The 26,257-nt window shown below is 48.5% G+C and overlaps 1 protein-coding gene across 1 annotated transcript in view; it reads right to left on the bottom strand.

Annotated features, from left to right (window-relative positions):
• The window catches only part of fam117bb (family with sequence similarity 117 member Bb), a 123,828-nt gene that overhangs the window by 70,326 nt on the left and 27,245 nt on the right, over window positions 1-26,257 (bottom strand). The window contains exon 2 of the mRNA XM_084161406.1: window positions 21,694-21,869. Coding sequence (XP_084017532.1) covers window positions 21,694-21,869 — 176 coding nt within the window. The remainder of the gene's footprint in view (window positions 1-21,693; window positions 21,870-26,257) is intronic.

The raw sequence follows: 26,257 nt of genomic DNA, 5'->3' as shown, positions 1-26,257 counted from the left end.
AACACATATGGAATCATGTAGTAACCAAAAAAGTGTTAAACAAATATTTTATACTTGAGATTCTTCAAATAGCCACCCTTTGCCTTGATGACAGCTCTGCACACTATTTTACTCTAGAGTAAAGCCCAGAACATACTAGAGTAAAGCCCAGAGCAGAGTAGAGTAAAGCCCAGAGCAGAGCAGAGTAAAGCCCAGAGTAGAGTAGAGTAGAGCCCAGAGCAGAGTAGAGTAGAGCCCAGAGTAGAGTAGAGTAAAGCCCAGAGTAGAGCAGAGTAAAGCCCAGATCAGAGTAGAGTAAAGCCCAGAGCAGAGTAGAGTAGAGCCCAGAGCAGAGTAGAGTAAAGCCCAGAGTAGAGCAGAGTAAAGCCCAGAGTAGAGTAGAGTAAAGCCCAGAGCAGAGTAGAGTAAAGCCCAGAGCAGAGTAGAGTAGAGCCCAGAGCAGAGTAGAGTAAAGCCCAGAGCAGAGTAGAGTAAAGCCCAGAGTAGAGTAGAGTAAAGCCCAGAGTAGAGTAGAGTAAAGCCCAGAGCAGAGTAGAGTAAAGCCCAGAGTAGAGTAGAGTAAAGCCCAGAGCAGAGTAGAGTAAAGCCCAGAGTAAAGCCCAGAGTAGAGCAGAGTAAAGCCCAGAGCAGAGCAGAGTAAAGCCCAGAGTAGAGTAGAGTAGAGCCCAGAGTAGAGCAGAGTAAAGCCCAGAGTAGAGCAGAGTAAAGCCCAGAGCAGAGCAGAGTAAAGCCCAGAGTAGAGTAGAGTAGAGCCCGGAGTAGAGCAGAGTAAAGCCCAGAGTAGAGCAGAGCAGAGCACCATGACTGGTACTGTTGTGTATACGGGAAGAGAGGGCTGGGGGCTGGAGAGGTCTGTTGGCAGATCTGGGTTAAAATACTTTTGTCTGTGTTTGATAGAGTGCTTGCCTGGTTTAGTGGGACCAATAGAATAGTCCCAAAACTGCCAACCCCCAGGCAGGCCAGAGAAAATACTGAAAGTAAGATTTTGAGTAGTATTTGAACCCAGGTGGGTCTGGTCCTGCCTGGGTCTTTGCCAAGGATCACTTCCTCCTTCTCAGGAGTTTAAGATTACCAGCTGAGCAGACTGGCCAGCCGACCCAGAGACCAGGACAGACACAGCTCTGTTCTACAGCTGTGGGGAATGACTGGAGGGGGAGGGAGAACAGGAGAGGGGGGAGAGGGGGGAGAGGTGGACAGGCACAGGGAAAGAAGAGGAGTAGGCGGGACAGGGAGAGGAGAGGAGGGCAGGTAGGGGGACGAGAGAGGAGGGAGGGAAGAGGAGGTTCATGGTGGGAGAAGGGCAGGCAGGGGGGAGAGAGGACAGAGATAGAGGAGAGAGAGGACAGAGTTGGAGGGGAGAGAAGGCAGAGATGGAGGAGAGAGAGGACAGAGACGGAGGGGAGAGGGGACAGAGATGGAGGAGAGAGAGGACAGAGATGGAGGAGAGAGAGGACAGAGATGGAGGAGAGAGAGGACAGAGACGGAGGGGAGAGGGGACAGAGATGGAGGAGAGAGAGGACAGAGATGGAGGAGAGAGAGGACAGAGATGGAGGAGAGAGAGGACAGAGATGGAGGAGAGAGAGGACAGAGATGGAGAAGAGAGAGGACCGAGATGGAGGAGAGAGAGGACAGAGATGGAGGAGAGAGAGGACAGAGATGGAGGAGAGAGAGGACAGAGATGGAGGAGAGAGAGGACCGAGATGGAGGAGAGCGAGGACAGAGATGGAGGAGAGGACAGAGATGGAGGAGAGAGAGGACAGAGATGGAGGAGAGAGAGGACAGAGATGGAGGAGAGAGAGGACAGAGATGGAGGGACAGCATCTGGCCACTGGGGACTGCTGTAAGGGACGGGACACGGTGCCAACTCACTCACACACACACAACACACTATAACGTTAGTCAGTATACAATGTGTTCATTATCTCTAACACTGAGCAACAATGTGTTCATTATCTCTAACACTGAGCAACAATGTGTTCATTATCTCTAACACACTGAGCAACAATGTGTTCATTATCTCTAACACACTGAGCAACAATGTGTTCATTATCTCTAACACACTGAGCAACAATGTGTTCATTATCTCTAACACACTGAGCAACAATGTGTTCATTATCTCTAACACACTGAGCAACAATGTGTTCATTATCTCTAACACATTGAGCAACAATGTGTTCATTATCTCTAAAACACTGAGCAACAATGTGTTCATTATCTCTAACACACTGAGCAACAATGTGTTCATTATTTCTAACACTGAGCAACAATGTGTTCATTATCTCTAACACACTGAGCAACAATGTGTTCATTATCTGTAACACTGAGCAACAATGTGTTCATTATCTCTAACACTGAGCAACAATGTGTTCATTATCTCTAACACACTGAGCAACAATGTGTTCATTATAATAATAAATAATAATATGCCATTTAGCAGACGCTTTTATTCAAAGCGACTTACAGTCATGCGTGCATACATTTTTGTGTATGGGTGGTCCCGGGAATCGAACCCACTACCTTGGCGTTACAAGCGCCGTGCTCTACCAGCTGAGCTACAGAGGACAGCTGAGCTCTACAGCTGAGCTATTATCTCTAACACTGAGCAACAATGTGTTCATTATCTCTAACACACTGAGCAACAATGTGTTCATTATCTCTAACACTGAGCAACAATGTGTTCATTATCTCTAACACACTGAGCAACAATGTGTTCATTATCTCTAACACACTGAGCAGCAATGTGTTCATTATCTCTAACACACTGAGCAACAATGTGTTCATTATCTCTAACACACTGAGCAACAATGTGTTCATTATCTCTAACACTGAGCAACAATGTGTTCATTATCTCTAACACACTGAGCAACAATGTGTTCATTATCTCTAACACACTGAGCAGCAATGTGTTCATTATCTCTAACACACTGAGCAACAATGTGTTCATTATCTCTAACACACTGAGCAACAATGTGTTCATTATTTCTAACACTGAGCAACAATGTGTTCATTATCTCTAACACACTGAGCAACAATGTGTTCATTATCTGTAACACTGAGCAACAATGTGTTCATTATCTCTAACACACTGAGCAACAATGTGTTCATTTTCTCTAACACACTGAGCAACAATGTGTTCATTATAATAATAAATAATAATATGCCATTTAGCAGACGCTTTTATTCAAAGCGACTTACAGTCATGCGTGCATACATTTTTGTGTATGGGTGGTCCCGGGGATCGAACCCACTACCTTGGCGTTACAAGCGCCGTGCTCTACCAGCTGAGCTACAGAGGACAGCTGAGCTCTACAGCTGAGCTATTATCTCTAACACTGAGCAACAATGTGTTCATTATCTCTAACACACTGAGCAACAATGTGTTCATTATCTCTAACACTGAGCAACAATGTGTTCATTATCTCTAACACTGAGCAACAATGTGTTCATTATCTTTAACACACTGAGCAACACTGTGTTCATTATCTCTAACACTGAGCAACAATGTGTTCATTATCTCTAACACACTGAGCAACAATGTGTTCATTATCTCTAACACACTGAGCAACAATGTGTTCATTATCTCTAACACACTGAGCAACAATGTGTTCATTATTTCTAACACTGAGCAACAATGTGTTCATTATCTCTAACACACTGAGCAACAATGTGTTCATTATCTGTAACACTGAGCAACAATGTATTCATTATCTCTAACACTGAGCAACAACGTGTTCATTATCTCTAACACACTGAGCAACAATGTGTTCATTATAATAATAAATAATAATATGCCATTTAGCAGACGCTTTTATTCAAAGCGACTTACAGTCATGCGTGCATACATTTTTGTGTATGGGTGGTCCCGGGGATCGAACCCACTACCTTGGCGTTACAAGCGCCGTGCTCTACCAGCTGAGCTACAGAGGACAGCTGAGCTCTACAGCTGAGCTATTATCTCTAACACTGAGCAACAATGTGTTCATTATCTCTAACACACTGAGCAACAATGTGTTCATTATCTCTAACACTGAGCAACAATGTGTTCATTATCTCTAACACTGAGCAACAATGTGTTCATTATCTTTAACACACTGAGCAACACTGTGTTCATTATCTCTAACACTGAGCAACAATGTGTTCATTATCTCTAACACACTGAGCAACAATGTGTTCATTATCTCTAACACACTGAGCAACAATGTGTTCATTATCTCTAACACACTGAGCAACAATGTGTTCATTATTTCTAACACTGAGCAACAATGTGTTCATTATCTCTAACACACTGAGCAACAATGTGTTCATTATCTGTAACACTGAGCAACAATGTATTCATTATCTCTAACACTGAGCAACAACGTGTTCATTATCTCTAACACACTGAGCAACAATGTGTTCATTATAATAATAAATAATAATATGCCATTTAGCAGACGCTTTTATTCAAAGCGACTTACAGTCATGCGTGCATAAATTTTTGTGTATGGGTGGTCCCGGGGATCGAACCCGCTACCTTGGCGTTACAAGCGCCGTGCTCTACCAGCTGAGCTACAGAGGACAGCTGAGCTCTACAGCTGAGCTATTATCTCTAACACTGAGCAACAATGTGTTCATTATCTCTAACACACTGAGCAACAATGTGTTCATTATCTCTAACACTGAGCAACAATGTGTTCATTATCTTTAACACACTGAGCAACACTGTGTTCATTATCTCTAACACTGAGCAACAATGTGTTCATTATCTCTAACACACTGAGCAACAATGTGTTCATTATCTCTAACACTGAGCAACAATGTGTTCATTATCTCTAACACTGAGCAACAATGTGTTCATTATCTCTAACACACTGAGCAACAATGTGTTCATTATCTCTAACACTGAGCAACAATGTGTTCATTATCTCTAACACTGAGCAACAATGTGTTCATTATCTCTAACACTGAGCAACAATGTGTTCATTATCTCTAACACTGAGCAACAATGTGTTCATTATCTCTAACACACTGAGCAACAATGTGTTCATTATCTCTAACACTGAGCAACAATGTGTTAATTATCTCTAACACTGAGCAACAATGTGTTCATTATCTCTAACACTGAGCAACAATGTGTTCATTATCTCTAACACTGAGCAACAATGTGTTCATTATCTCAAACACTGAGCAACAATGTGTTCATTATCTCTAACACTGAGCAACTCATTAGTCTGATTATGTAGGACACACCAATAGTATGTACCCATCTGACTCTCCCTTCACACTGAGGCATGGAATCTCTGCACACACTGACTAATACATCTGACTGGGCTAACAGGGTAGCAGGCTGAACTGGGCTAACAGGGTAGCAGGCTGAACTGGGCTAACAGGGTAGCAGGCTGAACTGGGCTAACATGGAGGCAGGCTGAACTGGGCTAACAGGGAGGCAGGCTGAACTGGGCTAACAGGGTAGCAGGCTGAACTGGGCTAACAGGGTAGCAGGCTGAACTGGGCTAACATGGAGGCAGGCTGAACTGGGCTAACAGGGAGGCAGGCTGAACTGGGCTAACAGGGTAGCAGGCTGAACTGGGCTAACAGGGTAGCAGGCTGAACTGGGCTAACAGGGTAGCTGGCTGAACTGGGCTAACAGGGTAGCAGGCTGAACTGGGCTAACAGGGTAGCTGGCTGAACTGGGCTAACAGGGTAGCTGGCTGAACTGGGCTAACAGGGTAGCTGGCTGAACTGGGCTAACAGGGTAGCTGGCTGAACTGGGCTAACAGGGTAGCAGGCTGAACTGGGCTAACAGGGTAGCAGGCTGAACTGGGCTAACAGGGAGGCAGGCTGAACTGGGCTAACAGGGTAGCAGCCTGAACTGGGCTAACAGGGAGGCAGGCTGAACTGGGCTAACAGGGAGGCAGGCTGAACTGGGCTAACAGGGTAGCAGGCTGAACTGGGCTAACAGGGTAGCAGGCTGAACTGGGCTAACAGGGAGGCAGGCTGAACTGGGCTAACAGGGAGGCAGGCTGAACTGGGCTAACAGGGTAGCTGGCTGAACTGGGCTAACAGGGTAGCTGGCTGAACTGGGCTAACAGGGTAGCAGGCTGAACTGGGCTAACAGTGTAGCAGGCTGAAATTACAGTAGGCCTGACTGGGCTAACAGGGTAGCAGGCTGAACTGGTCTAACAGGGTAGCAGGCTGAACTGGGCTAACAGGGAGGCAGGCTGAACTGGGCTAACAGGGTAGCTGGCTGAACTGGGCTAACAGGGTAGCTGGCTGAACTGGGCTAACAGGGTAGCAGGCTGAACTGGGCTAACAGGGTAGCAGGCTGAACTGGGCTAACAGGGAGGCAGGCTGAACTGGGCTAACAGGGTAGCAGGCTGAACTGGGCTAACAGGGAGGCAGGCTGAACTGGGCTAACAGGGAGGCAGGCTGAACTGGGCTAACAGGGTAGCAGGCTGAACTGGGCTAACAGGGTAGCAGGCTGAACTGGGCTAACAGGGAGGCAGGCTGAACTGGGCTAACAGGGAGGCAGGCTGAACTGGGCTAACAGGGAGGCAGGCTGAACTGGGCTAACAGGGTAGCTGGCTGAACTGGGCTAACAGGGTAGCTGGCTGAACTGGGCTAACAGGGTAGCAGGCTGAACTGGGCTAACAGTGTAGCAGGCTGAAATTACAGTAGGCCTGACTGGGCTAACAGGGAGGCAGGCTGAACTGGGCTAACAGGGTAGCAGGCTGAACTGGGCTAACAGTGTAGCAGGCTGAAATTACAGTAGGCCTGACTGGGCTAACAGGGAGGCAGGCTGAACTGGGCTAACAGGGAGGCAGGCTGAACTGGGCTAACAGGGTAGCAGGCTGAACTGGGCTAACAGGGAGGCAGGCTGAACTGGGCTAACAGGGAGGCAGGCTGAACTGGGCTAACAGGGTAGCTGGCTGAACTGGGCTAACAGGGTATCAGGCTGAACTGGGCTAACAGGATAGCAGGCTGAACTGGGCTAACAGGGTAGCAGGCTGAACTGGGCTAACAGGGAGGCAGGCTGAACTGGGCTAACAGGGTAGCAGGCTGAACTGGGCTAACAGGGTAGCAGGCTGAACTGGGCTAACAGGGAGGCAGGCTGAACTGGGCTAACAGGGTAGCAGGCTGAACTGGGCTAACAGGGAGGCAGGCTGAACTGGGCTAACAGGGAGGCAGGCTGAACTGGGCTAACAGGGTAGCAGGCTGAACTGGGCTAACAGGGTATCAGGCTGAACTGGGCTAACAGGGAGGCAGGCTGAACTGGGCTAACAGGGAGGCAGGCTGAACTGGGCTAACAGGGTCATTATCCAGTGTTTTCCCCTGACTGACACAATGACATGCAGATCATTATGCAGTGTTATATTTTACAGTGAACAGTGTGAAGTCAATTCAATATGTGTTGTATTGAGTAGAAGTGTGAATATCAGTGAACAGTGTGAAGTTAATTCAATATGTGTTGTATTGAGTAGAAGTGTGAATATCAGTGAACAGTGTGAAGTTAATTCAATATGTGTTGTATTGAGTAGAAGTGTGAATATCAGTGAACAGTGTGAAGTCAATTCAATATGTGTTGTATTGAGTAGAAGTGTGAATATCAGTGAACAGTGTGAAGTTAATTCAATATGTGTTGTACTGAGTAGAAGTGTGAATATCAGTGAACAGTGTGAAGTTAATTCAATATGTGTTGTATTGAGTAGAAGTGTGAATATCAGTGAACAGTGTGAAGTTAATTCCATATGTGTTGTATTGAGTAGAAGTGTTAATATCAGTGAATAGTGTGAAGTCAATTCAATATGTGTTGTATTGAGTAGAAGTGTGAATATCAGTGAACAGTGTGAAGTCAATTCAATATGTGTTGTATTGAGTAGAAGTGTGAATATCAGTGAATAGTGTGAAGTCAATTCAATATGTGTTGTATTGAGTAGAAGTGTGAATATCAGTGAACAGTGTGAAGTTAATTCAATATGTGTTGTATTGAGTAGAAGTGTGAATATCAGTGAACAGTGTGAAGTTAATTCAATATGTGTTGTACTGAGTAGAAGTGTGAATATCAGTGAACAGTGTGAAGTTAATTCAATATGTGTTGTATTGAGTAGAAGTGTGAATATCAGTGAACAGTGTGAAGTTAATTCCATATGTGTTGTATTGAGTAGAAGTGTGAATATCAGTGAATAGTGTGAAGTCAATTCAATATGTGTTGTATTGAGTAGAAGTGTGAATATCAGTGAACAGTGTGAAGTCAATTCAATATGTGTTGTATTGAGTAGAAGTGTGAATATCAGTGAATAGTGTGAAGTCAATTCAATATGTGTTGTATTGAGTAGAAGTGTGAATATCAGTGAACAGTGTGAAGTTAATTCAATATGTGTTGTACTGAGTAGAAGTGTGAATATCAGTGAACAGGGTGAAGTTAATTCCATATGTGTTGTATTGAGTAGAAGTGTGAATATCAGTGAACAGTGTGAAGTTAATTCCATATGTGTTGTACTGAGTAGAAGTGTGAATATCAGTGAACAGTGTGAAGTTAATTCCATATGTGTTGTATTGAGTAGAAGTGTGAATATCAGTGAACAGTGTGAAGTTAATTCCATATGTGTTGTATTGAGTAGAAGTGTGAATATCAGTGAACAGTGTGAAGTTAATTCAATATGTGTTGTATTGAGTAGAAGTGTGAATATCAGTGAACAGTGTGAAGTTAATTCAATATGTGTTGTATTGAGTAGAAGTGTGAATATCAGTGAACAGTGTGAAGTTAATTCAATATGTGTTGTATTGAGTAGAAGTGTGAATATCAGTGAACAGTGTGAAGTTAATTCAATATGTGTTGTATTGAGTAGAAGTGTGAATATCAGTGAACAGTGTGAAGTTAATTCAATATGTGTTGTATTGAGTAGAAGTGTGAATATCAGTGAACAGTGTGAAGTTAATTCAATATGTGTTGTACTGAGTAGAAGTGTGAATATCAGTGAACAGTGTGAAGTTAATTCAATATGTGTTGTACTGAGTAGAAGTGTGAATATCAGTGAACAGTGTGAAGTTAATTCAATATGTGTTGTATTGAGTAGAAGTGTGAATATCAGTGACAGGTTTTTACGTAGCCCTTGCACATAACGTTTCTAGAATGGGACCAAGCGTAGGGGGGACGGGGCTAACAGGAGGATGCTAGGCGTTTCTAGAATGGGACCAAGCGTAGGGGGGACGGGGCTAACAGGAGGATGCTAGGCCCCTCTCCTGTTTCCCCCCGTGGTATCGCGATACTACTCGGTGTCGTGATACTTGGCCTGGTAACGTATCGTTAGTAAAATGTTGGTATCGTGACAACACTACTAACTATGCCATAAAATGTTAAAGGGATAATTCAGGACTTTTGTCAATGAGGCCCTTTATCTAATACTTCCCCAGAGTCAGATGAACTCGTGGACACCATGTTTATGTCTCTGTGTCCAGTATGAGGGAAGTTAGAGGTCTGTTCACAAGCCAATGCTAACTAGCGTTAGCGGAATGACTTCTAGTCATAATTGTGCTAGCACTAGTTAGCTACTTCCTTCAAACTGCACGCAGAGACATAACATCGGAGTTCACCTGACTCGGGGGAAGTAGATAAAGGACCTCATTGACAAAAGTCCTGAACTAAATCCTGAAAGTAGAAGGTTATAAAGCTAATAAAGAAATGGTATTGTTCCTCTCTCCCTAGATGAATTCTTACATTGATAAAGCATACACTGCACAGTTCTCCCTGTAGGCCACTGTGTTCTGTTTTGTTGTTTGGTCACTAGGTGTGAGCTTCAGCTCCATGGTAACGTAAAGCGTTGTGCCGGATGATTCAGGATCTGGTTATTTTGGCAAGGTGTTACTGAGAGTTGGAACTCCGTAAATGTCATCCAAATTCCACATTATGTTCCTCTGGGTGTGTGTGTGTGTGTGTGAGACTGAAGGACTGTTACGTGGGTTGACGTTTGGGTGGACACCCGGCCTACAGAGGAAATCTCACACATGGCCGGGAAGACTGCAACAACAGCCAGGCAGCAGGCCCTCGAGACATGCAGCTCCTCCTGACAGCAACAGCCATTTTTACATTTACGTCATTTAGCAGACGCTCTTATCCAGAGCGACTTACAGTTAGTGAGTGCATACATTTTTCATACTGGCCCCCCGTGGGAATCGAACCCACAACCCTGGCATTGCAAGCGCCATGCTCTACCAACTGAGCTACAGGAGGCCAGGCAGCATGCCCTTCAGTTCTCTTCTCTTCTCTGAATCTGGTATACATAGGTATATAATATAATCTGGTATACATAGGTATATAATATAATCTGGTATACATAGGTATATAATATAATCTGGTATACATAGGTATATAATATAATCTGGTATACATAGGTATATAATATAATCTGGTATACATAGGTATATAATATAATCTGGTATACATAGGTATATAATATAATCTGGTATACATAGGTATATAATATAATCTGGTATACATAGGTATATAATATAATCTGGTATACATAGGTATATAATATAATCTGGTATACATAGGTATATAATATAATCTGGTATACATAGGTATATAATATAATCTGGTATACATAGGTATATAATATAATCTGGTATACATAGGTATATAATATAATCTGGTATACATAGGTATATAATATAATCTGGTATACATAGGTATATAATATAATCTGGTATACATAGGTATATAATATAATCTGGTACACATAGGTATATAATATAATCTGGTACACATAGGTATATAATATAATCTGGTACACATAGGTATATAATATAATCTGGTATACATAGGTATATAATATAATCTGGTATACATAGGTATATAATATAATCTGGTATACATAGGTATATAATATAATCTGGTATACATAGGTATATAATATAATCTGGTATACATAGGTATATAATATAATCTGGTATACATAGGTATATAATATAATCTGGTATACATAGGTACGTTCCAAATGCCATTTGGGATGCAGCCCATGTTGACTTCTGCTCTATCTTATCTAATCTCTCTCACTGACTCTTTACCCACTGGACCCACTCCAGTACACTGACTCTTTACCCACTCCAGTACATTGACTCTCTACCCACTGGACCCACTCCAGTACACTGACTCTTTACCCACTGGACCCACTCCAGTACACTGACTCTTTACCCACTGGATCCACTCCAGTACACTGACTCTTTACCCACTGGACCCACTCCAGTACACTGACTCTTTACCCACTGGACCCACTCCAGTACACTGACTCTTTACCCACTGGACCCACTCCAGTACACTGACTCTTTACCCACTCCAGTACATTGACTCTCTACCCACTGGACCCACTCCAGTACACTGACTCTTTACCCACTGGACCCACTCCAGTACACTGACTCTTTACCCACTGGACCCACTCCAGTACACTGACTCTTTACCCACTGGACCCACTCCAGTACACTGACTCTTTACCCACTGGACCCACTCCAGTACACTGACTCTTTACCCACTGGACCCACTCCAGTACACTGACTCTTTACCCACTGGACCCACTCCAGTACACTGACTCTTTACCCACTGGACCCACTCCAGTACACTGACTCTTTACCCACTGGACCCACTCCAGTACACTGACTCTTTACCCACTCCAGTACATTGACTCTCTACTCACTGGACCCACTCCAGTACATTGACTCTTTACCCACTGGACCCACTCCAGTACATTGACTCTTTACCCACTGGACCCACTCCAGTACACTGACTCTTTACCCACTGGACCCACTCCAGTACACTGACTCTTTACCCACTCCAGTACATTGACTCTCTACCCACTGGACCCACTCCAGTACATTGACTCTCTACCCACTGGACCCACTCCAGTATATTGACTCTTTACCCACTGGACCCACTCCAGTACACTGACTATTTACCCACTGGACCCACTCCAGTACACTGACTCTTTACCCACTCCAGTACATTGACTCTCTACCCACTGGACCCACTCCAGTACACTGACTCTTTACCCACTGGACCCACTCCAGTACACTGACTCTTTACCCACTGGACCCACTCCAGTACACTGACTCTTTACCCACTGGACCCACTCCAGTACACTGACTCTTTACCCACTGGACCCACTCCAGTACACTGACTCTTTACCCACTGGACCCACTCCAGTACACTGACTCTTTACCCACTGGACCCACTCCAGTACACTGACTCTTTACCCACTGGACCCACTCCAGTACACTGACTCTTTACCCACTGGACCCACTCCAGTACACTGACTCTTTACTCACTGGACCCACTCCAGTACACTGACCCTTTACCCACTCCAGTACATTGACTCTCTACTCACTGGACCCACTCCAGTACATTGACTCTTTACCCACTGGACCCACTCCAGTACATTGACTCTTTACCCACTGGACCCACTCCAGTACACTGACTCTTTACCCACTGGACCCACTCCAGTACACTGACTCTTTACCCACTCCAGTACATTGACTCTCTACCCACTGGACCCACTCCAGTACATTGACTCTCTACCCACTGGACCCACTCCAGTATATTGACTCTTTACCCACTGGACCCACTCCAGTACACTGACTCTTTACCCACTGGACCCACTCCAGTACACTGACTCTTTACCCACTCCAGTACATTGACTCTCTACCCACTGGACCCACTCCAGTACATTGACTCTCTACCCACTGGACCCACTCCAGTACATTGACTCTTTACCCACTGGACCCACTCCAGTACACTGACTCTTTACCCACTGGACCCACTCCAGTACACTGACTCTTTACCCACTGGACCCACTCCAGTACATTTACTCTTTACCCACTGGACCCACTCCAGTACATTGACTCTCTACCCACTGGACCCACTCCAGTACACTGACTCTTTACCCACTGTACCCACTCCAGTACACTGACTCTTTACCCACTGGACCCACTCCAGTACACTGACTCTTTACCCACTGGACCCACTCCAGTACACTGACTCTTTACCCACTGGACCCACTCCAGTACACTGACTCTTTACCCACTGGACCCACTCCAGTACACTGACTCTTTACCCACTGGACCCACTCCAGTACACTGACTCTTTACCCACTCCAGTACATTGACTCTCTACCCACTGGACCCACTCCAGTACACTGACTCTTTACCCACTGGACCCACTCCAGTACACTGACTCTTTACCCACTGGACCCACTCCAGTACACTGACTATTTACCCACTGGACCCACTCCAGTACATTGACTCTTTACCCACTGGACCCACTCCAGTACACTGACTCTTTACCCACTGGACCCACTCCAGTACACTGACTCTTTACCCACTGGACCCACTCCAGTACACTGACTCTTTACCCACTGGACCCACTCCAGTACACTGACTCTTTACCCACTGGACCCACTCCAGTACACTGACTCTTTACCCACTGGACCCACTCCAGTACACTGACTATTTACCCACTGGACCCACTCCAGTACACTGACTCTTTACCCACTGGACCCACTCCAGTACACTGACTCTTTACCCACTGGACCCACTCCAGTACACTAACTCTTTACCCACTGGACCCACTCCAGTACACTGACTCTTTACCCACTGGACCCACTCCAGTACACTGACTCTTTACCCACTGGACCCACTCCAGTACACTGACTCTTTACCCACTCCAGTACATTGACTCTCTACCCACTGGACCCACTCCAGTACATTGACTCTCTACCCACTGGACCCACTCCAGTACACTGACTCTTTACCCACTGGACCCACTCCAGTACACTGACTCTTTACCCACTGGACCCACTCCAGTACACTGACTCTTTACCCACTGGACCCACTCCAGTACACTGACTCTTTACCCACTGGACCCACTCCAGTACACTGACTCTTTACCCACTGGACCCACTCCAGTACACTGACTCTTTACCCACTGGACCCACTCCAGTACACTGACTCTTTACCCACTGGACCCACTCCAGTACACTGACTCTTTACCCACTGGACCCACTCCAGTACACTGACTCTTTACCCACTGGACCCACTCCAGTACACTGACTCTTTACCCACTGGACCCACTCCAGTACACTGACTCTCTACCCACTGGACCCACTCCAGTACACTGACTCTTTACCCACTGGACCCACTCCAGTACACTGACTCTTTACCCACTGGACCCACTCCAGTACACTGACTCTTTACCCACTGGACCCACTCCAGTACACTGACTCTCTACCCACTGGACCCAATCCATTACACTGACTCTCTACCCACTGGACCCACTCCAGTACACTGACTCTTTACCAACTGGACCCACTCCAGTACACTGACTCTTTACCCACTGGACCCACTCCAGTACACTGACTCTTTACCCACTGGACCCACTCCAGTACACTGACTCTCTACCCACTGGACCCACTCCAGTACACTGACTCTCTACCCACTGGACCCACTCCAGTACACTGACTCTTTACCAACTGGACCCACTCCAGTACACTGACTCTTTACCCACTGGACCCACTCCAGTACACTGACTCTTTACCCACTGGACCCACTCCAGTACACTGACTCTTTACCCACTGGACCCACTCCAGTACACTGACTCTCTACCCACTGGACCCAATCCATTACACTGACTCTCTACCCACTGGACCCACTCCAGTACACTGACTCTTTACCAACTGGACCCACTCCAGTACACTGACTCTTTACCCACTGGACCCACTCCAGTACATTGACTCTCTACCCACTGGACCCACTCCAGTACACTAACTCTTTACCCACTGGACCCACTCCAGTACACTGACTCTGGGTCCGGGTGGAACGAGCGGGCCCTCATCGACACTCTGCTGCACACTGTCGTCAGAGTTCTTCTGGGTCTGGAGGCGGCAGGCAGGGCACTCTCGCTTCACCCCAGGTAGCGCAAAACCACACTCGTTCAGAGTCCTCTGCTGCACACTTCACCATAGACGTCAACTTCCCTGATTACACGGTAGTTCCCCAGTGTAATGCGCTGGTTGATTCAGGCGCAGCTGGAAAATTCATGGACAGGTCTTTAGCTAACAGTCTATGTATCACATTGGTTCTCCTACCCATTCCATTGCCCATCAAAGCACTTGACAGTCGACCATTAGGGTCAGGTTTTGTTAGGGAGGTTACAGCACCAGTCACGATGATTATGCAGGAGACTCATAGGGAGCAAATCACCTTTTATATTATTGAGTCCCCTGATTTCCCTGTTGTGTTGGGTCTTCCCTGGCTCGCACTACACGACCCCACTTTTTTCATGGCCACAGAGGGTTCTCACGGGGTGGTCGCGAGAGTGTCAGGGTAAGTGTCTAGCTGTTTCCGTTAGTGCAACCACGGTGGAAAGTCCAGACACTACCTCCACCGTGCGCATTCCCCCACGAATACCTCGACTTGGCGCACTCGTTTTCCAAAACGCAGGTGACCAAATTACCACCCCATCGGGCGGGGGATTGTGCGATAAACCTCCGGTTAGACGCTGTGCCTCCCAGGAGTCATGTGTATCCCCTGGGCACAGGCTGAAACGGAGGCGATGGAGACATAAACGTCTCCGAGTCCCTGCGCCAGGGGTTCAAACGTCCCTCCACTTCGCCCGCCTCCTCGAGTTTCTTTTTCATGATGAAGAAAGACGGGGGTCCTTGCATTGATTACCGGGCGCTTAATCAAACTACCATTTGCTATAGTTACCCTCTACCCTCAGATCCTCAAAAAATTCTACAGCTGCACCATCGAGAGCATCCTGACTGGTTGCATCACCGCCTGGTATGGCAACTGCTTGGCCTCTGACCGCAAGGCACTACAGAGGGTAGTGCGTACGGCCCAGTACATCACAGGGGCAAAGCTCCCTGCCATCCAGGACCTCTATACCAGGCGGTGTCAGAGGAAGGCCCTCAAAATTGTCAAAGACTCCAGTCACCCTAGTCATAGACTGTTCTCTCTGCTACCGCACGGCAAGCGGTACCGGAGTGCCAAGTCTAGGTCCAAAAGACTTCTCAACAGCTTCTACCCCCAAGCCATAAGACTCCTGAACAGCTAATCATGGCTACCCGGACTATTTGCACTGCCCCCCCCACCCCATACTTTTTACGCTGCTGCTACTCTGTTAAGTATTTATGCATAGTCACTTTAACTCTACCCACATGTACATATTACCTCAACTACCTCAACTAGCCGGTGCCCCCGCACATTGACTATGCAACGGTACCCCCCTGTATATATAGCCTCCCTACTGTCACTTTATTCTATTGTATATATAGCCTCCCTACTGTCACTTTATTCTATTGTATATATAGCCTCCCTACTGTCACTTTATTTTTACTTCTGCTCTTTTTTTCTCAACACTTTTTTGTTGTTGTTTTATTCTTACTTTTTTGTTTAAAATAAATGCACTGTTGGTTAAGGGCTGTAAGTAAGCATTTCACTGTAATGTCTGCACCTGTTGTATTCGGCGCATGTGACCAATAAAATTTGATTTGATTTGATTTACCCCTCATCTCTTCTGTTATCGAATCAATGCATGGGGCGCGCTTCTTCACGAAATTAGATCTCAGGAGTGCGTACAACCTGGTGCGTGTCCGGGAGGGGGATGAGTGGAAGACAGCATTCAGCACAACCACGGGGCATTATGAATACCTGGTGATGCCGTACGGGTTGAAGAATGCTCCATCAGTCTTCCAGTCGTCTGTGAACGAGGTGTTCCGGGACATGCTTGGTCGCTGTGTGGTGATCTACATCGATGACATTCTGGTGTATTCCGCTACGCCCGCCGACCATGTGTGTCTGGTTCGCAGAGTGCTGGGCCGACTGTTGGAGCATGACCTGTATGCCAAGGCAGAAAAGTGTCTGTTCTTCCAACAATCTGTCTCCTTCCTCGGATACCACATCACCACCTCAGGTGTGGAGATGGAGGGCGACCACATTTCAGCCGTGCGTAATTGGCCGACTCCAACCACGGTAAAGGAGGTGCAGCGCTTTATTGGGTTTGCCAATTACTATCGGAGGTTTATGGCAAGGTCGCAGCTCCCATCACCTCTCTGTTGAAGGGTGGGCCGTCCCGGCTCCGCTGGTCTGCTGAGGCTGACAGGGCTTTCAGTAACCTGAGGGGTCTGTTCACCTCAGCCCCGGTACTGGCCCATCCCGATCCATCATTACCGTGGAGGTGGATGCGTCCGAGGTAGGGATAGGTGCTGTCCTATCCCAACGCTCGGGCACGCCACCCAAGCTCCACCCCTGTGCCTTCTTCTCTAAGAAGCTCAGTCCGGCGGAGCAGAACTATGACGTTGGTGATTGGGAGCTGTTGGCTGTTGTCAGAGCCCTGACCGCATGGAGGCACTGGCTCGAGGGGACGAAATACCCTTTCCTCGTCTGGACTGACCACTGTAACCTGGAGTACATCTGGGCAGCGAGGAGGCTGAACCCTCGCCAGGCCAGGTGGGCCTTGTTCTTCACCCGGTTTGATTTCACGTTGTCATACATACCAGGTACTAAGAACGTGAAGGCAGACGCACTGTCACGGCGGTACGACACAGAGGAGAGGCCCATAGACAACACCCCCATACTCCCGGCCTCCTGCATCGTGGCACCGGTAGTGTGGCCGGTGGACGCGGACATAGAGCGGGCGTTACGCACAGAGCCATCTCCACTTCAGTGTCCAGCTGGGCTGTGGTACGTGCCGTCTATTGTCCGTGACCGTCTTATATATAATCTCAGGGTAACACCACCATCCTGGTCGTTGTGGACCGCTTTTCTAAAGCCTGCCGCCTCCTTCCTCTGCCCGGTCTCCCCACGGCCCTGCAAACTGCGGAAGCCCTGTTACCTCACGTCTTCTGGCACTACGGGGTGCCAGAGGACATTGTGTCTAACCGGGGTCCCCAGTTTACATCCAGGGTCTGGAAGGCGTTCATGGAACGTCTGGGGGTCTCGGTCAGCCTGACCTCTGGGTTTTACCCCGAGTGTAATGGACAGGTGGAACGGGTGAATCAGGATGTGGGTAGGTTCCTGCGATCCTACTGCCATGACCGGCCGGGGGAGTGGTCGGTGTTCTTGCCATGGGCCGAATATGCCCAGAACCCTATCCGCCACTCCTTCACTAACCTAACTCCCTTTCAATGTGTCTTGGGGTATCAGCCGGTTCTGACACCGTGGCATCAGAGCCAGACCGAAGCTCCTGCGGTGGACGACTGGTTTCGGCGCGCGGAGACGTGGAACGCTGCCCACGTCCACCTCGCCGTGCATCGTCTGAAGGCCAACGCTGACCGCCACCGCATTGAGGCCCCGGTCTTTGTACCGGGTGATCGGGTCTGGCTCTCGACCCGGAATCTGCCCTTCCGCCTGCCCTGCCGGAAGCTGAGCCTGCGGTTTGTGGGGCCGTTCAAAGTCCTAAGGAGAATAAACGAGGTTACGTTTAGGTTACTATACTCCCTCCTGATTACCGTTTTAACCCCTCGTTTTACGTGTCTCTCCTCAGGCCGGTGGTGGCTGGTCCGCTCCAGGAGTCTGAGGTGCGGGAGGTCCTTCCACCCCCTCTGGACATCGAGGGGGCTCCGGCGTACTCCGTCCGTTCCATCCTGGATTTGAAGCGTTGGGTGGGGGGCCTTCAGTACCTCGTGGAGTGGGAGGGGTACGGTCTGGAGGAGCGGTGCTGGGTCCCGGTGAGGGATGTCCTCGATCCCTCCCTGTTGCGGGATTTCCACCGTCGCCATCCGGCTCGCCCTGCTCCGCTTCTTCCTGTCCGTCCCCAAGGCCGGTGTCAGCGCGCTGCTGGAGCTGCGCGTCAAGGGGGGGGTACTGTCACGACTTCCTCCGAAGCTGCCTCCCCTCCTTGTTCGGGCAGGCTTCGGCGTTCGTCGTCACCGGCCTTCTAGCCACTGACGCTCTTCATCTCATCATTCCATTTGTTTTGTCTTGTTTATTACACACACCTGGTTCAAATCCCCTCATCAGTACCTGTATAAGTGTTCCCTCTGCCCCCCCTGTCTTTGTGTGTGATTAGTTATTATGGAGGTTACTATAGCTCAGTGGAGCTACTTTGTATTTTGTATCGCCGGGATATTCACCCGTGTGCCTTGTTGTCTCCAGTGCGGATATTCACCCGTGTGCCTTGTTGTCTCCAGTGCGGATATTCACCCGTGTGCCTTGTTGTCTCCAGTGCGGATATTCACCCGTGTGCCTTATTGTCTCCAGTGCAGATATTCACCCGTGTGCCTTGTTGTCTCCAGTGCGGATATTCACCCGTGTGCCTTGTTGTCTCCAGTGCGGATATTCACCCCGTGTGCCTTGTTGTCTCCAGTGCGGATATTCACCCCGTGTGCCTTGTTGTCTCCAGTGCGGATATTCACCCCGTGTGCCTTGTTGTCTCCAGTGCGGATATTCACCCGTGTGCCTTGTTGTCTCCAGTGCGGATATTCACCCGTGTGCCTTGTTGTCTCCAGTGCGGATATTCACCCGTGTGCCTTGTTGTCTCCAGTGCGGTGTGGAGTGTTTTACACATTGCTGCGTACCACTGTGTTCCTGAATAAACCGTATATTCTGTGAAATACCCTCCTGCGCCTGACTCCGTCCAAATCACCCGCTACAAACACTTGTAAATATTGGACTATAAATTGTACCTTCAGGTATTTTACTGATGCTAAAAAATATATTCTGTTCTACTGATCCATTTACTTTGTGTTCCTATTCTTATATTGTAATATTTCTTATTGTTGTTGTTGTCCAGAAGGAACCTGCAAAGCATTTCGTTGGACGCTGTATACCGTGTGTATCTGTACATATTACTAATAAAAACATGAAACTTTAAGTGGAACACATTATCACTGGAGAAATCCCCCCCCACAAGAGAATTGAGCAATTGGACTCCACAGACAATTTTAACAACACGGCACTAAACACTCAAATATGACGAAAACTTACATGACTATAAAAACAAAATGTGGGACCCAATAATGTCCTTGTTTATCACATAACCCAAACGCCTTTGTTATGATGTAATGACAGTAAACACATTTTCCAGTGTAAATACACACCACTTTGTTTTGACCTGTAAAAGACAGACAGCGTAGCATGCAGCTGTTTCTCCTTCATAATAACTGGGGCGAGAGACAAGCGTGTGCATGCCATATTCCACTTCTTTGTACAGCGGCCACAATCAATCAAGGGTAGTGAAAGTTGTTGTGTGGGGGTGTAGGGAAGTGGGGCAGGCTAGGCAACGGAAAGTGTGGGGGTGTAGAGCAGGACAGGACAGGGTGTGAGGTTGGGAGGGGACAGGACAGGACAGGGTGTGAGGTTGGGACAGGACAGGGTGTGAGGTTGGGAGGGGACAGGACAGGACAGGGTGTGAGGTTGGGAGGGGACAGGGTGTGAGGTTGGGACAGGACAGGACAGGACAGGGTGTGAGGTTGGGAGGGGACAGGGTGTGAGGTTGGGACAGGACAGGACAGGACAGGGTGTGAGGTTGGGAGGGGACAGGGTGTGAGGTTGGGAGGGGACAGGACAGGACAGGGTGTGAGGTTGGGACAGGACAGGGTGTGAGGTTGGGACAGGACAGGGTGTGAGGTTGGGACAGGACAGGGTGTGAGGTTGGGAGGGGACAGGACAGGGTGTGAGGTTGGGACAGGACAGGGTGTGAGGTTGGGACAGGACAGGGTGTGAGGTTGGGACAGGACAGGGTGTGAGGTTGGGAGGGGACAGGACAGGGTGTGAGGTTGGGAGGGGACAGGACAGGACAGGGTGTGAGGTTGGGACAGGACAGGACAGGGTGTGAGGTTGGGAGGGGACAGGACAGGGTGTGAGGTTGGGAGGGGACAGGACAGGACAGGGTGTGAGGTTGGGAGGGGACAGGACAGGGTGTGAGGTTGGGAGGGGACAGGACAGGACAGGGTGTGAGGTTGGGAGGGGACAGGACAGGACAGGGTGTGAGGTTGGGACAGGACAGGGTGTGAGGTTGGGACAGGACAGGACAGGGTGTGAGGTTGGGAGGGGACAGGACAGGACAGGGTGTGAGGTTGGGACAGGACAGGGTGTGAGGTTGGGACAGGACAGGACAGGACAGGGTGTGAGGTTGGGACAGGACAGGGTGTGAGGTTGGGACAGGACAGGACAGGGTGTGAGGTTGGGACAGGACAGGGTGTGAGGTTGGGAGGGGACAGGACAGGACAGGGTGTGAGGTTGGGACAGGACAGGGTGTGAGGTTGGGACAGGACAGGACAGGGTGTGAGGTTGGGACAGGACAGGGTGTGAGGTTGGGACAGGACAGGACAGGGTGTGAGGTTGGGACAGGACAGGGTGTGAGGTTGGGAGGGGACAGGACAGGACAGGGTGTGAGGTTGGGAGGGGACAGGACAGGACAGGGTGTGAGGTTGGGAGGGGACAGGACAGGACAGGGTGTGAGGTTGGGAGGGGACAGGACAGGACAGGGTGTGAGGTTGGGAGGGGACAGGACAGGACAGGGTGTGAGGTTGGGAGGGGACAGGACAGGACAGGGTGTGAGGTTGGGAGGGGACAGGACAGGACAGGGTGTGAGGTTGGGAGGGGACAGGACAGGACAGGGTGTGAGGTTGGGAGGGGACAGGACAGGACAGGGTGTGAGGTTGGGACAGGACAGGACAGGACAGGGAAATACCTAATAGACTGGAAACCGAGGCTAGGACATACCTGAGTGGCTTTGTCCCTCGTGCAGGGTTGACATGGGGCGTGGCTGGTTTCCCGAGGCCAGTGACCGGTCAGATAGGGTCCAGTCAGGAGAAGATCCAGTGAGGAGGTGCGGCGGATACTGCTACTGGAGCAGGGGGAGGAGGACAGGCCGGCTAGGGGAGGAGGTCTGGGTCTCTCTGTAGGGAGGACAGGAGGGAGAGAGGGAAGACGAACAGAGCTTAGACACACACCAGAACATTCCATTGAGAAGAGGATGAAGAGAGAGGCCAGATTAACTCGTCTGACCTTATATGAGTATGAGTGTTTCTCTCTAGGCCTGCCTATATACTGACAGTTGATGACAGTTGAGCTGTTAATGGCAGAGACAGAAAAACCCCCCAGATTGAGACTGTTCTAATCTGCTGCCTGTTGTGTTCCTCTGTGTCCAGTGATGCCTGCGGTATAGAGCATGCAGCCCCGCTGTAGACCACTCTGGCCAGTGGGCCTTTTCAATGAATAGCTAAGCTGATTAGCACATGATTGGCTGTGGTGTGGAGGCAAGATGTGTGTGTGTGTGATTGGCTGTGGCGTGGGAGGTGAGCCACCTGATTGGCTGTGGAGGTGTTCTGGCTTTGAGGAAACAATCCATCATCATGACCTACATTTGATCCCCTTCTTCTGTCTGTGGACATCGGAGGGCTGGAGTTAACAGCAGGATTAATGGTGGGTTGGCCGCTGTGAGGAAATTAGGAATATATGTATAATTTAACTACAGGAACTGTAGATGTGAGCGAAATAGCTGAAAGTATTAGAAGTATTGTCGTCTGTTAGTTTACTCCAATCAGGATAGGGATGGTACGGGGGAAAAGTATAGAGAAAAATTATATAAATAATAAAAGGGGGATTTGAATTGATGCAAACAATTAAATTGATAGAACCTACAATGTATCTGCAATATTACAGCTGATCTACCCCCTCTCATTACTAAATAAATGCAAGCCCCCTTCCTCCCTTCCTCCCCTCCTCTCATTCCTCTCCTCTCCTCCTCTCCTCTCCTCCCCTCCTCTCCTCCCCTCCTCTCATACCTCCCTCCCTCCTCTCTTCTCTCATTCCTCCCCTCCTCTCCTCCCCTCCTCTCCTCCCCTCCTCTCATACCTCCCTCGCCTCATACCTCCCTCCTTCCTCTCTTCTCTCATTCCTCTCCTCCTCTCCTCCCCTCCTTTCTTTCTCCCTCAGACTGACACACATTCTAAAGTTCTCTGGCCCCTCCTTCTGCCCTTGTTCCCATTGCTGTTAGGACTTTACCTTCTAATAATATAAAGTGACAATGAAGGAAAGACATAACAGTTAGACCAAACACAGGACACCTGATGTTATGTCTGACCTAGTAGTCTAACATAAACACAGGATACCTGATGTTATGTCTGACCTAGTAGTCTAACATAAACACAGGATACCTGATGTTATGTCTGACCCAGTAGTCTAACATAAACACAGGATACCTGATGTTATGTCTGACCTAGTAGTCTAACATAAACACAGGATACCTGATGTTATGTCTGACCTAGTTGTCTAACATAAACACAGGACACCTGACAAACCATCAAACAGGCAAAGAGTCAATAAAGGACTAAAGATTGAATCGTACTACACCGGCTCTGATGCTCGTCGGATGTGGCAGGGCTTGAAAACTATTACAGACTATAAAGGGAAGCACAGCCGCGAGCTTCCCAGTGACACAAGCCTACCAGACGAGCTAAACCACTTCTATGCTCGCTTCGAGGCAAGCAACACTGAAGCATGCATGAGAGCACCAGCTGTTCCGGATGACTATGTGATCACGCTCTCTGTAGCCGATGTGAGTAAGACTTTTAAGCAGGTCAACATTCACAAGGCCGCAGGGCCAGACGGATTACCAGGATGTGTACTCCGAGCATGTGCTGACCAACTGGCAAGTATCTTCACTGACATTTTCAACATGTCCCTGACTGAGTCTGTAATACCAACATGTTTCAAGCAGACCACCATAGTCCCTGTGCCCAAGGACACTAAGATAACCTGCCTAAATGACTACCGACCCGTAGCACTCACGTCTGTAGCCATGAAGTGCTTTGAAAGGTTGGTCATGGCTCACATCAACACCATTATCCCAGAAACCCTAGACCCACTCCAATTTGCATACCGCCCCAACAGATCCACAGATGATGCAATCTCTATTGCACTCCACACTGCCCTTTCCCACCTGGACAAGAGGAACACCTACGTGAGAATGATATTAATTGACTACAGCTCAGCATTCAACACCATAGTGCCCTCAAAGCTCATCACTAAGCTAAGGATCCTGGGACTAAACACCTCCCTCTGCAACTGGATCCTGGACTTCCTGACGGGCCGCCCCCAGGTGGTAAGGGTAGGTAACAACACATCTGCCACACTGATCCTCAACACGGGGGCCCCTCAGGGGTGCGTGCTCAATCCCCTCCTGTACTCCCTGTTCACCCATGACTGCATGGCCAGGCACGACTCCAACACCATCATTAAGTTTGCCGACGACACAACAGTGGTAGGCCTGATCACCGACAACGATGAGACAGCCTATAGGGAGGAGGTCAGAGACCTGGCCGTGTGGTGCCAGGATAACAATCTCTCCCTCAACGTGATCAAGACAAAGGTGATGATTGTGGACTACAGGAAAAAAAAGAGGGCCGAGCACGCCCCCATTCTCATCGACGGGGCTGTAGTGGAACAGGTTGAGAGCTTCAAGTTCCTTGGTGTCCACATCACCAACGAACTTGACCGACCACAAGGCACTACAGAGGGTAGTGCGTACGGCCCAGTACATCACTGGGGCCAAGCTTCCTGCCATCCAGGACCTCTATACCAGGCGGTGTCAGAGGAAGGCCCTCAAAATGGTCAAAGACTCCAGCCACCCTAGTCATAGACTGTTCTCTCTGCTACCGCACGGCAAGCGGTACCGGAGTGCCAAGTCTAGGTCCAAAATACTTCTCAACAGCTTCTACCCCCAAGCCATAAGACTCCTGAACAGCTAATCATGGCTACCCGGACTATTTGCACTGCCCCCCCACCAACACCCCCCACCCCATCTTTTTACGCTGCTGCTACTCTGTTAATTATTTATGCATAGTCACTTTAACTCTACCCACATGTACATATTACTTCAACTACCTCAACTAGCCGGTGCCCCCGCACATTGACTCTGCACCGGTACCCCCCTGTATATATAGCCTCCCTACTGTCACTTTATTTTACTTCTGCTCTTTTTTTTCTCAACACTTTTTTTGTTGTTGTTTTATTTTCCTTTTTTTTTAAAAATAAATGCACTGTTGATTAAGGGCTTGTAAGTAAGCATTTCACTGTAATGTCTGCACCTGTTGTATTCGGCGCATGTGGCCAATAACATTTGATTTGATTTGATTTGATGTTATGTCTGACCTAAACACAGAGCTGTTTTAAAGACTGTGGTTCTTTCCACAAGGAGACCTTCCATCTCAGAAGCATGTTTAGTCAGAGGTTAGGCGACTCTCAGGACAGCCAGTCAGTGAGGAGTAATACGTAGTATCTCAGAAGCATGTTTAGTCAGAGGTTAGGCGACTCTCAGGACAGCCAGTCAGTGAGGAGTAATACGTAGTATCTCAGAAGCATGTTTAGTCAGAGGTTAGGCGACTCTCAGGACAGCCAGTCAGTGAGGAGTAATACGTAGTATCTCAGAAGCATGTTTAGTCAGAGGTTAGGCGACTCTCAGGACAGCCAGTCAGTGAGGAGTAATACGTAGTATCTCAGAAGCATGTTTAGTCAGAGGTTAGGCGACTCTCAGGACAGCCAGTCAGTGAGGAGTAATACGCATTTGTCTTCTTTCCTCCTGAGGGAACATGACCCATGTGGACAAACAGATGACCTCTAACACCCCAAATAGCACCCTATTCCCTATTTAGTGCACTACTTTAGACCAGGACCCATAGAGAATAGGGTGCCATTTGGGATGCATTATATTGTCTAATGAGGAAAATAATGTGGAGAAAATATAAAGTCATCTCAACAGGATGGCAATAAGAGAAACAGCTAGAATTCCACTACTGACTGGTCCACAGCAGAATGACTGGCCCACTGCAGAATGACTGGCCCACTGCAGAATGACTGGCCCACAGCAGAATGACTGGCCCACAGCAGAATGACTGGCCCACAGCAGAATGACTGGCCCACAGCAGAATGACTGGCCCACAGCAGAATGACTGGCCCACAGCAGAATGACTGGCCCACAGCAGGATGACTGGCCCACAGCAGAATGACTGGCCCACAGCAGAATGACTGGCCCACTGCAGAATGACTGGCCCACAGCAGAATGACTGGCCCACAGCAGAATGACTGGCCCACTGCAGAATGACTGGCCCACAGCAGAATGACTGGCCCACAGCAGAATGACTGGCCCACAGCAGAATGACTGGCCCACAGCAGAATGACTGGCCCACAGCAGAATGACTGGCCCACAGCAGAATGAAGGAGTTACCCTGTAGCCATCTGACTGGCCCACAGCAGGATGAAGGAGTTACCCTGTAGCCATCTGACT

Source organism: Coregonus lavaretus (genome assembly GCF_964263955.1).
Source record: "Coregonus lavaretus genome assembly, chromosome: 5".
Classification (NCBI taxonomy): Eukaryota; Metazoa; Chordata; class Actinopteri; order Salmoniformes; family Salmonidae; genus Coregonus; species Coregonus lavaretus.
This window is presented reverse-complemented; position numbering and strand designations above follow the sequence as displayed.